Source organism: Eleutherodactylus coqui, chromosome 4 (genome assembly GCF_035609145.1).
Source record: "Eleutherodactylus coqui strain aEleCoq1 chromosome 4, aEleCoq1.hap1, whole genome shotgun sequence".
Lineage (NCBI taxonomy): Eukaryota > Metazoa > Chordata > Amphibia > Anura > Eleutherodactylidae > Eleutherodactylus > Eleutherodactylus coqui.
In genome coordinates, this window is record NC_089840.1 from 288,772,975 (window position 1) to 288,790,795 (window position 17,821).

The following is a 17,821-nucleotide window of genomic DNA, read 5'->3' on the forward strand; positions in this document are numbered from 1 at the left end:
AGTCCGTACCGCGACTTCTCTATCTTGTGGCATCACTGCGAGAATTAAAAAACTGCTCGTGTAGATGGCAGACCCATCTAAATAATGAGTTGTTTCCGCGTGCGCCTCGCCCGTCTGCATCGCCCTCGTCGCGCCGTAGGGAATGTCGGAGGCTTATTTAAATTCGCTCTGATTTGCGCGGCGCTGCAGGACATGTTGGCGCTCTAATTATCTGCCCTCGTATATTTTGCGCTGACTGCAGCCATCCTCATCCTTCCACCTGCTGGCCGGGTACCGTAGCCTCAGGCCGGACGGCGGCGCTCACGGTTCTACTGGGTCCAGTCTTCTGCCCCTCTTACCTTCTGCCCGCAGCTGTGGCACATGGCGGCTCCCTCCAGCTCCTCGTAGATCTCGCCATCATCAGTGCTGCTGTAGATCATGACCGCGTAGCGATTCAGCAGCGCTTCATGGGGATACAGCGGCTGGGAGAGGAACCCTTCGATGCTCAGCTCCTGGGACTCTAGGGGAGAAGAGCGGGGTGCAGCTGTCACAGACGGCCACTAGATGGAGCCTGGCGCCCACCCAGCAGCGCGGCCCGCAGACGCATCATGTGCGCTTATTTATCTCTTCCATTGAAATCTTTCTCTTTTTGGCTTTCTTGCTGTTTAGAGAGGGTCCCCGGAGACCCCGGGTAAACATTAGCAGCGATTCCTCACCGCTGAAGTGGCGCTGGCCGAGTGCGAGCAGAAATGCAATTAATTAATAGAATGAATTGTACTGGAGCAAATAATTCCAAAATACATAGAGGCGCTGATGAGATAACAATATTATCTGCGAAATCCCTGCACGCTCGGCGGGTCGCGCATCATGTGCATTTAATCAGCCGGCTGCAAACATCCCTGCAAACGGCAGCTCACAGACACTAAGACATTTATTTCTACCCATAAACCCCCAAAATCATAAGCAGATGTCCTCGGCCTCCGCTGCCCATACTGTACGCACCCGAGCCGGGGAGCGGCCGCGGCGTGCGAGGGACCCAGCTGCAGTATACGGGAAAATGGATCCGCCCCTCCCCCGATCCCTTCTATTTTCGCTGATTTGTCACATTTGTGTCTCGGATCGTCCAACTAATCTTACTGTAAGATGAAGACGGCGGGGGGGGGGGGGGGGGCATAAAATGCGGTTTTTATATGATCATTCGATTCGTTCAGAACGAGACCCTCGTGCAGAAGTAACGGCCCCCAAAACCAAGTAAGCGCTTGTGCCCTCCGGCAGGCCACCATGTCTTCTAACGTGCGAGAAGTCGTTTACTTCGCTGTTGAGGAATTTCGGCGCAGTAATTTTTGCAGAATTGTTGTCATTTGCCGATACTGGAGGGTTTTACAGCAGGAACGGCCCCTTTAACCCCTTAGTGACACGGACAATTTTGCACCTTAAGGGCGCAACAATTTTTTTCATTAAAAGCCATAATTTTTACACTTTTCCGTCGGCCGTGTGAGGAGTCGTTTCTTGCGTGGCGGGTTGTGGTTTTTATTGGTACTTTTGTAACATTTTTTGGGCACAGTAGGAAATAAAAACATCAATTTTGGCTTTTTTTGTTTAACAGCGTTAGGCCGCCTGCAGACGGCCAGGTCGGATCCGGCTGCGAGAATTCTTGCAGTGGGACCCGACTCGAGCGCCTGCAGAGAGCAGCGCGTCACTCACCTGCTTCCGCGGCTCCGGATCTTTCATGTTCCAGCAGCCGGGGAGTGACATTTCTCTGCGAGCCCCGCACAGAAATAGAGCGTGCCGCGGTTTATTTTCCGTGCGCGCTTTCGCGCAGACAAATCGCGGCCGTCTGCATAGGATTGCGTATTGTAATGCAATCCTATGCAGGCGTGTATGGGCGGAAATTTTGCGGGAAATCCCACTGCGGAATTTCTACCCGTGTTCAGGGGGCCTTAATCATGCAGCATAAATGACGCGATGATCTTTTTCTGTCGGCACGATTACAACAAAACCTAAATTATATTTTTTTAAGGTTTTTCCATTTTTGTACAATAAAAACAGGTTTCTTTTGAAAATATTTTTTTGAACTTTTTTACTTCTCCATCGCTGGAGCTCCGCACGTTCTGTTTGTGAGGCTGTAGTTATTTTTGGTCTCAGCGGGGGGTTCATGCGGCTTTTTTGATCTAATTGCATTTTTTGGAGGAAAAACAGAAAAAGTATTTTGGCAGTTTTTTTTTTTTAGCATTTGCTGCACAGTATAAAAAGTGTTTTGATTAAGAGATGAGCGAGCATCGGTCTTTTCGAGTAACTGATTATTCGTCTGAGCACCATAGCACCATGCGGGGGGGGGGGGGGGGTGAGAGATATCTCTATTCCTCCCCCGCTCCCCGCATGGTGCTCAGACGAGTAATCAGTTACTCGAAAAGACCGATGCTTGCTCGAGCTTCAGCCTTAAACGAGCGTGCTCGCTCATCTCTAGTGTTGATCTTATTGTACGGATCGTTACCAAATAGTTTTTTTCCTTTTAATTTTTTTAAGCGAAAAGGGGAGTTTTTTTACTATTTTTAGATCACCGTAGAGAATTTGAACCTGTGATGCTCTGATAATACATTGCAGTATTTCTGTACTGCAGTGCATTATGGATAGTGACCACAGGCCACGGCAGACCCATCAGCCCTCATCAATTACATGGTAGGGGGCCGATGACATCATAGAGTTTTCACCTATTCGAGGGAACCCCTTCCCAGCCAGAATGTACATTTAAGTCCTGGGGCAGGAAGCGGTGAAAGTGTAGCTAAACTTTTAAAAAACTTTTTGGTATGTCAAAAGTTTTGATCGGTGAGAGTCTGAGCATCAAATCACTAAGAGAAGCGGGCATAAGCTTTGATTCGAAGTCACTGGGAGTAGTATACAGACTCACAGCCTCTCTATAGAGCCCATATACCGCTCTGAGCAGTGATCAGATGAGGACTTCTACATTCGTGTTAGCGATCACCTGACCCCACCCATCATGTCAGAAGTTTTTAAAAAGTTTAGATACACTTTAAAGGGGTTTTGCCATTACTTGGTTCACAACCATTCTGTATGTCCCTGCTTCAGCCAATTGCTGACCACACCTGTGACCTCCTATAGCCAAGGATTGGCTGTAGTAGTCACATGTCCTGGTCAGCAGCAACCAGGAAGTACAGAGTGGCTGTGAAGCAATGTTAAGTAATGGGAAACCCCTTTAAGGTCCTGTCACAGCAGAATTCACGACTCGATCAATTATAACAAGTTGTCCATGTGCGGCCCCCCCAAGCATCACCCACCGGCCCCCACGTCTGACTGTTGGTATTATGCTCTAAGATGGAAGACTCGTGTCTTCTAAATCGCTCCACCTTGGACTCATCGGTCCACAGAATATGATCTCAGAGGTCTTGAGGGTCATCTAGATGTTTTTGGCGAGACGAAGCTTTGCTTTCTTCTTGGTCAGCAGCAGTTTGCACCATTGTTGCCCGGTGTCCTTCCTCTTGCGGACTCATACATTGACCTCACCGGAGCGCCTCCAGCTCCTTAGATCTTTGTCTTGGTTCTTCTGTGACCTCCTGGTTGAGTCTTCAGTGAGTTCTTGGTGGTAGTTTGGTCCGCCGTCCGCTTTTGGGAAGGTTCTCCACTATTTCAGGTTGTCTTTAATTGTGGATGACTTTTTAACCCTTTACAGCCTGGTGGATGTCAATGACTTTGTCTTGTTGGAACGTGGCATCATGTACCGCTCTTTGAGACCTTCGATTCGACTTCACATTCACACCTGTGATTTTCACTTGCGTTATCTGAACGACTGCGATTGGAAGGAGCCCATTGAAGTCAATGGGTTCTATTTGCTGCGCATTGCGTTTGTGTGAGGCCGCCCTTAGGGATGTTTAGATTCAGCGGGTCCGGCAGTGATCATATCTGGGTGCGGCTATAATAATGAACCCAGTTCTGAATTAATTTAGGAGCTAAGGGGGCACTTACTTTTCCCCACAGGGCCGAACAGCATTTTGTGATTACTTGGGTTATCTGTGTCTAATATTAGGAGTTTGATGTGAAATGTTCAGATGTGACAAATATGCAAACATAGAAGAAATCGGGAAGGGGGCAAATACTTTTTCCCAGCACTGTAAATGGCGGGCGCCCAGCGGAGGTTGGCAGTGGCGCAGGTTCCCGCAGGACGCCCCCAGCGCGGCACATCTCCTGGCATCTTTAACTTGTTAACAGCTCTTGGCTGAGCCGTGATCTTCATATAGAAACCTGGTCCGTATTAGTCTGCGGCGGGATAAGAGCTCCAAGGGAGATAAATCCTGCTGGGATCTTTGATCTGGAAGCTTAATATCCTCTCTGATTTGTGTGATTCTTTGCACTGACGAGGATTTATGTCTTGCAGATTCTCCTCCTCGTGATGGTCAGAAGAAAAGTAATTAGCAGTTTGCATCAAACATTTGTCAAGGTACAGGAAAATTAAACGGACGAGACGTTTATAAACGTCGCTGTCATCAACGCCATCGAGCTGAATGTGAGAACACCAGGGAACGCTGCACAAGAGCCGTGGTCACCTTATATCAGGTCCCCCCCCCCCCATATATATTAGCTGGGACACTCACTCATGTATATGATGGCCAACACTGCTGCTTCACCATATGTATTAATAGAGACAGCAAGCAACAGCAAGGACAAGAGTACAAGAATGTAGGAAGAGCAGGGAGAGAGTGCAAGAGAGCAACAGAAAGCAGGAAGAGCAGGGAGAGAGCACCAGAAAGCAGAAACAGAGTGTTATAGAGCAACAGGAACAGAGGGTGAGAGAGTAACAGAAAACAAACAGAGAAAGAGCACATTAGAGTCAAATAAAGCTACCAGAGTAGGGAACGAGTTCAAGAGAGCAACAAAAAGCAGGAGGAGCAAGAAGAGAGCACCAGAAAGCAGGAAGAGCAGGGAGAGAGCACCAGAAAGCAGGAACAGCAACAGGAACAGAGTGTGTGAGAGAGTAACAGAAAGCAGGAAGAAAGCACAGGAAAGCAACAAAGAGAAGGAAAAGTAGGAAACTGTGTCAAAAAGCAACAGAAAGTAGGAAGGCCATGGAGAGAGCGTGAGAGCAAGAGAAGCAAGCAGAGTAAGGCAGCCACAAAAAGAACAAACAGAAAGAGCACATTAGAGTCAAATAAAGCTACCAGAGTAGGGAAAGAGTTCAAGAGAGCAACAGAAAGCAGGAACAGAGTGTGAGAGATGAACAAAAAGCAGGGAGAGAGTGTGAGAGAGCAACAGAAAGCAGGATGAGCAGGGAGAAAGTAACAGAAAACAGGAAGAGCAGGGAGAGAGTAACTCAAAGCAGGAAGAGCAGGCAGGGATCGCAAGAGAGCAACAGAAAACAGGGAGAAAGTGCAAGAGCGACTGAAACAGCAAAGTGAGAGTGTGAGAGAGCAACAGAAAACGGGGAGAGCAGGGACAGAGTGTGAGAGATGAACAAAAGGCAGGAAAAGAGAGTGAGGGATCAACCAAAAGCAGGAAGAGGAGCAAGGAGAGAGTAACAGAAAGCAAAAAGAGCAGTCAGAAAGCACAAGGGAGCAATAAAGCAACAGAAAGCAGGGAGAGAGTGTCAGAAAGCATCTCAAAGCAGGAAGAGAAGGGAGAGCACGCAAGAAAGCAGCAGAAAGAAGGGAAAGAGCACAAGAGAGTACCAGAAAGCAGGATGAGCAGGGACGGAGTGTGAAAAAGCATCAGAAAGCAGGAAGAGAAGGGAGAGTATCAGAAAGCAGGAGAGCTGGGAGAGCGCACTAGAAAGTAGGAAGAGCATGCAAAAGAGTAGTAGGAAGAGCAGGGAGAGAGCAACAGTAGGCAAGAAGAGCAGGGAGAGAGCAACAGAAATCAGAAAGTGCAAGGAGGGAGCGTGCTGCGACTCCTACGTGCGAAATCTCATTTATGTATCATCACCTGCTGTACAAACAGGGCAGCAAAACAATGAGCTCGATAGAAGGATGGCTTATAAGACCCTGAGAGTGCAGGCTTTGAGATGACAGTGATGACTATAAGAGGACGAGACTGCGGACTATAAGAGGACGAGACTGCGGACTATAAGAGGACGAGACTGCGGACTATAAGAGGACGAGACTGCGGACTATAAGAGGACGAGACTGCGGACTATAAGAGGACGAGACTGCGGACTATAAGAGGACGAGACTGCGGACTATAAGAGGACGAGACTGCGGACTATAAGAGGACGAGACTGCGGACTATAAGAGGACGAGACTGCGGACTATAAGAGGACGAGACTGCGGACTATAAGAGGACGAGACTGCGGACTATAAGAGGACGAGACTGCGGACTATAAGAGGACGAGACTGCGGACTATAAGAGGACGAGACTGCGGACTATAAGAGGACGAGACTGCGGACCATAAGAGGACAGTGATGACTATAAGATGACGAGACTACGGACCATAAGATGACGAGACTGCGGACTATAAGATGACGAGACTGCGGACCATAAGATGACGAGACTGCGGACTATAAGATGACAGTGATGACTATAAGATGACGAGACTGCGGACCATAAGATGACGAGACTGCGGACCATAAGATGACGAGACTGCGGACCATAAGATGACGAGACTACGGACCATAAGATGACGAGACTACGGACCATAAGATGACGAGACTACGGACCATAAGATGACGAGACTACGGACCATAAGATGACGAGAGGGGTGTGTGATACGAGTGATGTCCCCTTTGCTCTGGTGAACCCCCGGCTGCCTCCAATGTCCGGTCTTTGCCTCCCTGGCTCGGTGCTGCTGCTGCTGCGGGGAGGTGAATTTGCTGACGCTGCTGCTCCTCCATCGCCGACCAGCAGTCTAGAGTCAGAGTAATAGAAAGCGGTGGTGAGCGGCAGCAGAGTAAACATCTCTGATCCACAATATCCATCTCCAAATGTCAGGCCGGCTCCCGGGGCGCCGGCACGAGGTGCGCTGCATATATTGGCAGCTCCCAGGGTACCGACTTGTATAGTGCGGCGCTAGGCACTGTTTACATCTTATTACAGCCGCTATTAAGTCCCAGAAATGAGTCAATTATTGAGTGCTGCGCAGAACGTGGTTACCTTCTTCTGGGCGTCCCCGGAGACGCTCCCAAACCAGAGTGCCCTCCCTTCAATGGTGTAAGGTGAGGACCAGCGCTTGTTTCATATGTTATCAGACAGAGTCCATCCGGCAACATCCTCCGCAGGGAACGCGGCTCAATCCGTGTTCTGCGGAGAACAAACAGCCGAGGAGATGAGCGCGATGACCCCCACTGCTGCTCGCGCTGACCTCTGACCCCTACTGTAAACGCGGGATGTGATGATTAATCTCTGACCTGAATCTTGTAAAATATGATGACGGCGGCAACGCATCCCCCTCTCAGGACTTCAACGGATCCCCATCCAGCAGCATTACCGGATCCGCCCGTTACTGTGCGTGTAGAGACTAGCAGCGATGACATCACAGCCATCGCATGACATCACCGCAGTATTATCATGCTGGTAATGCACCCTCCTCTCAGGACCAGAACTGCCTGACTTCAACGGATCCCCATCCAGCAGCATTACCGGATCCGCCCGTTACTGTGCGTGTAGAGACTAGCAGCGATTACATCACAGCTGATCGGATGGCGGTAGTAGTACGAATCATCCTCCATCATATGACATTACCGCAATATTATCACGCCGGCAACGCATCCTCATCTCAGTACTAATACTGTCTTACATCAACAGATCCCCATCCAGCGGCATTACCAGATCCGCCCGTTACTGTGCGTGTAGAGACTAGCAGCGATGACATCACAGCTATTGTATGACATCACCGCAATATTATGCCGGCAATGCACCCTCCTTTCAGGACCAGAACTGTCTGACTTTAATGGATCCCCATCCAGTGACATCACCGGATCCGCCTGTTACCGCGCATGTAGAGACTAACAGCGATGACATCACAGCTATCATATGACATCATCGCAGTATTATCACGCCGGCAACCAATCCTCCTCTCAGGACCAGAACTGTCTGCCTTCAACAGATCCGCATCCAGCGACATTACCAGATCCGCCCATCACTGTGCGTGTAGAGACCAGCAGCGATGACATCACAGCTGATCGGATGGCGGTAACAGTAGAAATTAGCCACCATTATATGACATCACCGCAATATTATCACGGCATCAACGCATCCTCATCTCAGTACTAATACTGTCTTACATCAACAGATCCCCATCCAGCGGACCCGCCCATTACTGTGCGTGTAGAGACAAGCAGCGATGACATCACAGCTGATGGGATGGTGGTATGTAGCGGCCTCCATCATATGACATTTCCACAATAATGGCTTCAAGAATCCGATGGCGTCCGGCAGCATCATGGCGATCGCTCAGTTTGATGTTGCTACAAGTAGCGTTTACATTAACAGATGGCGCCGTCGCCAATCATGACAGTTTTTCCGTAGACACAAGTAATCGCCGCCATCATTTTGTCCATTTATTATATTATCAATCTGTATGGCAGATTAGCCGGGGTAAGCGGGCTGTGAGCGGAGCCACTTGTCCACTGAGCTCACACTCCACATAGGCATTCGGCCTCTCCCGCAGAAGGCTTCGCTCCCCGGAGACCCTGCGCAGGATGAGGACTTGAGCACTGAATTAATCGCTTTCTTCCTTCAGAGCTGAGAAGCCGAGGGGTTAAGTGCGGCTGATTACTCATTTCCTGGAATTTTCACCAGGAGCCTGAGGAGAAGGCAGGTGAATCCGTGTTACCCCCGCCCCTCCCCCAGCCCACCAGATGTGGGGGCAGCCGGCCCTGAGAATTAACCCCATCTTGGCAGAGGATCCCACTCGCCACTTCTGCCGCAGAGCCTGTGGCGGTATTTATCATTCATGTGTAAAACCCCCCCATATCAGAGTGCAGAGCTGGCGACGGTATTTATTATCCGGGCAGAGACCCCCCCACAGCCTGGTTCTGCTTCTGCCATGTTTTGGCGCTCAGTGGGCGGTGGTATTAATTATCCATGCAGAGACCCCCCCCCCACAGCCTGGTTCTGCTTCTGCCATGTTTTCGGCGCTCAGTGGGCGGTGGTATTTATTATCCGTGCAGAGACCCTCCCACAGCCTGGTTCTGCTTCTGCCGTGTTTTCGGTGCTGAATGGGCGGTGGTATTTATTATCCGTGCAGAGACCCCCACACCCTGGTTCTGCCTCTGCCATGTTTTCGGCGCTCAGTGGGCGGTGGTATTTATTATCCCTACACAGACCCCCCATGCTCTGGTTCTGCTTCTGCCATATTTTCGCCTCTCACTGGGGGGGCGATGGTATTTATTATCCATGCAGAGACCCCCCCCCCACACACACACACACCCTGGTTCTGCATCTGCCATATTTTCGGCGCTCACTGGGGGGCGGTGGTATTTATCATCCGTGCAGAGACCTCCCCACACCCTGGTTCTGCTTCTGCCATGTTTTCGGCGCTCACTGGGGGGCGGTGGTATTTATCATCCGTGCAGAGACCCCCCCCCCCCCACACACACACACCCTGGTTCTGCTTCTGCCATGTTTTCGGCGCTCACTGGGGGGCGGTGGTATTTATCATCCGTGCAGAGACCTCCCCACACCCTGGTTCTGCTTCTGCCATGTTTTCGGCACTCATTGAGGGGCGGTGGCATTTATCATCCGTGCAGAGACCTCCCCACACCCTGGTTCAGCTTGTGCCATGTTTTCGGCGCTCAGTTGGCGGTGGTATTTATCATCCGTGCAGAGACCCTCCCATGCCCTGGTTCTGCTTCTGCCGTGTTTTCGGCGCTCAGTGGGCGGTGGTATTTATTATCCATGCAGAGACCCCCCCCCCCATGCCCTGGTTCTGCTTCTGCCGTGTTTTTGGCGCTCAGTGGGCGGTGGTATTTATTATCCGTGCAGAGACACCCCCCCACCCCCCCATGCCCTGGTTCTGCTTCTGCCGTGTTTTTGGCGCTCAGTGGGCGGTGGTATTTATTATCCATGCAGAGACTTCCTACAAACTCTTCGCTTTTTTCACAGGGTTCCCAGACGTAAAGTAAAACTGTTTGTTTGCTCCAAGAGTCGCTGATTTTCTGACAAATGGGGACTAAACTGGTAGCCTCCGCGCCGAGGACCTGAGATGTGGAGGTGCAGCACCCCGTGTGCGTAGCGGGCGCAGTTGTGGGCCTAAGGTCACATGACAGGGAGGATGCAGGATCGCAGACAGTAGATAAACGGCGCCTAGGGGCTGCGCTGATCTGACAAGACTTTTAGTCTCAGACATGGTGGCCAAGTGCGTCACGGTCAGGGTCCCCTCCCCCCGTCCCGACTAGTGCGCCATTTCCCGGTCGGAGAGGACGCGCTGGAACCGTGTTTAATCCATCACTTGTCATTTTTTGCTCTGAGCGTTTATTTTGGTTCCAGTTTCGCAGCTGAAGACGCCGTCGCTTTGATACCTGACAAGCCGAGCAATTTGGAGACTTGATGGGATCCCCAGGGCTTTCCCACAGCCGACTATTATTCTGCGGGGGAAGGGTGTGAGCCGGAGATTGACACCTGCCACTGGCAGCGAGGGGGTCAGGTGCTGACCGGCGCACTGATATAAGGTTACCTGTGAGCGCCGCTCCGAGGGGCCCGGACTCTATGCCTTCCAGATCTTGTGTCCCGGATGAGATCTGAGGGGTTCAGAACAGAAAGAGATGAAATCATGAAATAAAGCGAAGTCCCAACACAGACGGCTGTCACTGGTGTAACCATAGGGGGAGCTGAGGACGCGGCCGGGCCACGGAGCTTCTAGGGGGCCTGTAACGTCTCTTCCTCGTAGGAGGACACCAGTATCAGGGATGCGGCGTTCTACTCATACACAGCCGCAGTGAATATTTTCTACGTAGTGCGTTTTTTTGTGCGCACGTTTATTGTGTTTTTCACAAGCGCAAAGAAAACGCAAGAAGGCCCCCTTGATGTCATGTGTAAATACGCCTGTATCATGCATATTCACTGCGTATTACGCGCCCCCATTGATTTTAATGGCCTATTTCTATAATACAGACCACAATCGGACATGCTGCAAACAATGGGGCTTCAACACTGTGTATTACACCCCAATATGCCCATGCGAATGAGACCTTACAGATTTTGCTTTGGCGCCAACAGCTTTAAGTTACGTCTCTGGGTATAATCTCACATATCTAATGTCAGCTATACTGTATATCACACATACATATCGTATGTATAACGTCACCTACAAGATCACTAATGACATCACATATATAATATCACAAATAATATCATGTTTATAATGAATATATAACGCCGCATACAACATCACATGTATAACCATATCCATCATGTATATAACCTCACTAATCACACCGCACATACAACATCACATGTATAACCATATCCATCATGTATATAACCTCACTAATCACACCGCACATACAACATTACATGTAACATCACCTATACAGGGTGTAGTGATAAAGCCGGATGCAGCGCGATATCTCTCTACTGATGTCCTATATGAAATAACAATAGCATACGTGAATGGGATGCAATATGTGAAGGTACAACGCACGGACCCCTGGGGGTCCCAAAACATGGATTTCAATTTTGTGTTGTGGTCCCTGTAAGAGACACAGGACTCAGAGACACGGGAAGCGGATTTCCGCTCCTCACGCTACTCCTCAACTTTGCAATTGGGTTTTACTCTCGCTTGCTTACAGAGGCCACAAGACAAAATTGAAATCCATGTTCTGGGGCCCCCAGGAGCCCGTGCACCAAACCATCACATAGCGCAACCACGCCATCCTATTCAAGTACGCTATCGTTATCTCAATATCGGACCCCAGTAGTGACGCAGCGCTGGGTCCGGCCCGTATAGGCCACATATATTACAGAAAGATCTAGACTTGTTCTATAAGTTGATCCGGTCTGATCGCCACGAGGGATCAGGAGGGAATTTTGGGGGGTGCAGATTGGCTTGTGTTTAATGGGGGGGAAACAGTGTTTCAGAGTTTGCCTCCACCACTTCCTCTTGCATCCCTTGGTTGATCTTGATAAGACATATATGAATTTGCATCATACTACCGTATCACACATACATAATATCAAATATATCACAAATACTTATCTTGTGTCATATAACATCATATCACATATATAATATCACATACAGCATAACACATATAACACCAAATATCATTTATATTGTCACGTATCTCATGTCACATATACTGTATTGCATATGAAATCAAATATAACATCACACACACATATATAGGATCTCGCCACATATAACATCACATATATAATGTCATATATAACATAACACATACAGGCTGAACACAGACCAGTCTTGGATTTCATTCTATATATGTTGTCAATCAAGGGCAGTTTTCCAGCTCACCCCGTATCCAATATAATATAACACACACACACGTATATATATGTCGTCACGTCTTCTCACATATATAATACATATGACGCCAACTATATCCTATGTATCGTCATATACATCACATATACAATGTACTGGGATATAATGTATATATGATGCATAGCGATATAAGTACGTTATATACTCTACACATCATAGATATAATGCGACTTATTAACTATTTAAAATGTTAGTTTTCTGGCGCAGATTACATCAGACTGTTTTACACACTTTGCACCACATTACGTGTTTTAGACATTTTCGAAGACTTTTTCTGATTTGTCCAAAAGAGGGGCGTGGCCTAAACTGGGCAAAAAACTGCGCTAAATTGCCACAAATTGTGCCAAAATTTTGTCACATTCGTTGGCGTAAACTAAGCCAACTCCGGTAACAGGCGCTCTAAACTAGACGAGACGGTTTACTAGACACAATCTGACAGATTTATCATTCAATGAGGCTCGTGTGATAAACCCGGCGCGTTGTAAGCCTGTCCGGGCTAAGTCTGCACTGTTCAACTCCTAGAGAGTATTACTAAATAAGCCCCAATATACTTATATGTAATGTTTATCATATATAATGTGAAGGGATTTAATATGCCTATAAGCTGTCTGTAATGTGTACATATTACATAGGAATATAACATGTATATAATGCACAGAGATATGCCTATAATGTAATAAGTATGTTTACAGCATATGGGGTTACATGTATACATTTGTGTGTCTAAAATGTGTAAATAATGTATAATAATATAATATGTCCATAATGTATGGGGATAAATATAGATATAATGTGTATACATCATATTCATATAATGTATAGGGATATTATCTGTAAATGATGTATAGTGATATCATATGTGTATAAAGCATGTACATATAATATGTATATAATGTTTAGGAATATAATATGTGTATAAAGCATGGGCATATAATAAGTATGCAATATACAGGGATATCATATGTATATAATATATAGGAACATAGTAATTATATAATGTATAGGAATATAACATGTATATAATGTGTAAATAATGTATAGGGATATCATATGTATGTAATATAGAAATGTAATATGTATAATTTAGAGAAACGTTTTTATATATCGTACAAGAATATAATATGCATGCGGATGTAATATGTTTACAGTGTATAGAAACATGGTATTTATATAATGTTTAAGAATAGAATATGTATATAACATAAAGTATATAATAGGACGGGACATAAAATGTGTATAATGTATATGGATGTAATATGTATATAATGTAATAGGATTATAATGCACATGAATATATGTATATATGTTTTTGATATGTATATAATAGGAATACATATTGAGAAGGTGTGTATAATGTATAAGAATATTATAATTATGTAATGTATTATGTATATATGATGTGTATATAACATACAGGAATATAATATATATAAAATGTGTACATATTATATTTCTATACATTATATAACGTGCAAGGATAAAACATGTATATAATGTATAGAGAGATATAATATGTATCAATATAATATGTAAATAATGTGTAGTGATTAAATATGTATAAAATGTATAGGGGTATAATATGTATATAATATATCTATGAAGTGCATATAATGTGTATGGAGATATTGTGTATAGAACATGTCTATAAAGTGTATATAGTATACGTGGATAAATATAATCTGTATCTATAGTGTGTATATAATGCACAGGAATTTACCATGTGCATAAACTACAGGGATTGGATATGTATATAATGTAGAGGATTATATAACTATTATAATATATGTGGATATAATATGCATCATGAAGTGTGTATAATGTGTATGGATATAATATGTATAGAATGTGTCTACGGAGTGTATATAATAATCTGTATCTATGCTGTGTATATAATGTACAGGGATATAACATGTATAGAGATACACAATAGGTGTATATACAAATCCTAGACATACATCAGATATGTATCATAGGATATTACTACTGCTAATAGGGACACTAATTGTAAAGGTGACAATAATAACGATAATCATGTAGATCACCCCGAGGTAATAATCCTTCAGGAGATTAGTCATAATATTACATTGCTTCATCAATACCGATCCCAAATACTAATACAGATAACTAGTAATAATATCGCTCTGCGGCTGCATCATAGCGACAACGGATAAACAGCAGTGATTATAAGAATGACACGGTCAATACAGTCATAATACGCAATAATAACACTTCTTATCCAACATCACATTAATAGTCAGAAGATATACGAAGAATAGAAATACTGACAGATTATAACAGGAAACGCTCCGCCAATATTACCCAGAAAGTATGGTGAATAATTAGGAGAAAAATAAACTAATCCTGGGAATTATAAGGGGAGTATAATAACGGTGCGAACGATACTGGTGGGTAATAATAGCAGGAGTACTGATATAAGTAGTGAGTATAAAGAGGGTGGTAATAACAAGAGGCACGCGGATATATATATATATATATATATATATATAGTGAGTGTAAAGATGGTGGTAATAACAGGAGGCGTGCAGATATATAATATATAGTGAGTATAAAGATGGTGGTAATAATACTGGTGGGTAATAACAAGAGGCGTGCGGATATAATATATATATATATATATATATATATATATATATAGTGAGTGTAAAGATGGGGCAATAATAATACTGCTGGGTAATAACAAGAGGCGTGCAGATGTATAATATATATAGTGAGTGTAAAGATGGTGGTAATAACAGGAGGCATGCAGATATATAATATATAGTGAGTATAAAGATGGTGGCAATAATACTGGTGGGTAATAACAAGAGGCGTGCGGATATATAATATATAGTGAGTATAAAGATGGTGGTAATAATAATAGTGGTGGGTAATAACAAGAGGCGTGCAGATATAATATATACATAGTGAGTGTAAAGATGAGGGTAATAATAATACTGCTGGGTAATAATAACAGAAGTACTGATATAATATAAGTAGTGAGTATAAAGATGGTGGTAATAACAAGAGGCGTGCGGATATATAATATATAGTGAGTATAAAGATGGGGGTAATAACAAGAGGCGTGCGGATATATTATATAGAGTGAGTATAAAGATGGGGGTAATAATAATATTGCTGGGTAATAACAAGAGGCGTGCGGATATATTATATAGAGTGAGTATAAAGATGGGGGTAATAATAATATTGCTGGGTAATAACAAGAGGCGTGCGGATATGTAATATATATAGTGAGTATAAAGATGGGGGTAATAACAAGAGGCGTGCGGATATATTATAATAGTGACTATAATGATAAATGTAATACTTAGAAAAATAAGAATTGCGCCGCGTCTGCCGGTCACTAACACATTACGGGTAACTCAGCGCCCGGCGCACAACTTCTCACCTTTCATGTGGCGATGGGAGATCTTGAAGTCTTTGAACTTTCCCCTCAGCCCAAACAAGTAATCAGCGCTCGTCACTTATGGAAGGAAAGATAAAAGTGTGCGGCCAGGAGGGAGCGAGGAGCGAGGAGCAGCCGCCACCTGCAGCCGCACACCACTGGCTCAATCATCTCCTGAGTAAGGGTCTCCCTAGGGCCCCCCTAATGAGAGGTCACCTCTCCGGACCCCTCTAATGAGAGGTCAGCTCCCCAGCCCTCACATGTAACACAACTGTAGCGTGGTCAGTGCATGTGCCGGGACTCCACGCCACCACAGCGACCGCAGCTACCTTGCTCTCTTAGGGCTACAATCAAAAAGAAGAACGATATGGATAAAAACACGTAATCGCGTAACGGAATTGGCGCAGATCAGGATGTGGATTTTGATGCGGACCCAAAGCAGACTTCATCCTGTTAATTGAAAAGGGTTAAATTCTGTTGCGGATCTGCAACAAAATCTGGCGCGCGTGAAAACATCCTACGAGTATGTTCATACCACGGATTCCACTTGTAAAACGGCAGCGGAAACCTACGGTTATTCTGCCGCGAGCCACACGCAGATTTAGTCCTGTCAACATTTCTGCCCTGCCCCCATATGGATCTGCATACAGACGAGACATGTGACTTTTTCATGTGGATTCGTGTGATTTGGCCCATCAACAAGGCGAAATCCACGGGCGGATTCGATACACAAACCGCGGTAAAATAACTGCGAATTTCTGCCGCGGTTTATCAGACAGATTCCGTGGTGGAACAATCTCTAACATAAAATATCTGCAGCCTGCAGTATAAAGAATGGAGGTTCTCCTCCTGCCTGCAGCCGGAGACGTGGAAACCACCCTATATTAGAACACCTTGATGGGAGGAGACATCGTCAATACACACACATCCTGGAGGTCGCCATGGACAGCTACAAGTGGTTTGCACGGGAGATTGCATAGCGTCTCTTATGACATCACACACCTTTGGCCTCCACCTATGATGTCACACAACTCAGGTCTCCTATTACCACTTCGAACACCTATGGCCTCCACCTACAACCTTACAGACCTCAAGCCTCCTCCTATCATGTTGCACACCGTTGACCTCTTCCTATGACCTTACACACCTCTGACCTCCACCTACAATGAAGCACACCTCAAACTTCCTCCTATCACCTTACACACTCCTAGTTTCCTCCTATGATGTCACATCCCTCTGGCCTCCTCCTCTGACCTTACACACCACCAGTCTCCTCCTACGATGTAGCACACCTCTGGCCTCCACCTACAACCTAACATACCTTGAGCCTCCACCTGTGACATCACACACCTTAGTCATTCTCCTTCAAACATCTCTGGCCTCCTCCTAAGATGTTGCACACCTGTGGCCCAATGCTATGATGTATTGTATGTTCTCATGTGACATGCCAGGAGCCAGCGTGTCCTACTCAATGCACACACCACAGGCTATTATAGTGACCCAGTACACCATCCTTGTCCCCTCCATAAATGTCATACATGTTTTGTCCTATGTAGATGCACTGTGCAAAGCTTGTCCTGTCATACCCAGTGTGTGTGTTGCACTGTCGCGGCGCTTGAGAGGTTAACTTTTAATAAAATCCAAAACTTGCATGTAAATGTATCAGTCTGTCCTGTCATGTGGTGTGTGAGAAGGTATACATAGGAGTGATTGAGAGCAGGAAAAGGAGCTCCATCTTCTGGAGTAGCAGGCCTTCCTTCTTGTCTGCTATCTGAGTTCCACCTAACACAGAGGGACATGGAGGCATCTTCAGTATCCTTGTGGTGAAGATGGAAGAAGAGGAGAAATTTCCTGTGTTGCATGAGTCTGGATGGTAATGGAGTGAGCCCCCACAGAGTAAGAGAGAACATTGTAAGCAACCTCTTCTGCTCAAGGCCAGTGCAGAGGTACTAATCAATCCTCAAGTTTTCCTACGTGGCCATCCTGAGCCTGGA

At 45.8% G+C, this 17,821-nt stretch overlaps 1 protein-coding gene across 2 annotated transcripts in view; it reads right to left on the reverse strand.

Moving 5' to 3' along the window:
• LOC136626380 (plectin-like) overlaps nucleotides 1–17,821 on the reverse strand; it is a 181,857-nt gene that overhangs the window by 108,539 nt on the left and 55,497 nt on the right. For both annotated transcript variants that reach the window (XM_066601376.1, XM_066601375.1), the window contains 2 exons: nucleotides 10,598–10,661; nucleotides 339–499 (listed from right to left, as the gene is read on the reverse strand). In XM_066601376.1, coding sequence (XP_066457473.1) covers nucleotides 339–499; nucleotides 10,598–10,661 — 225 coding nt within the window. The remainder of the gene's footprint in view (nucleotides 1–338; nucleotides 500–10,597; nucleotides 10,662–17,821) is intronic.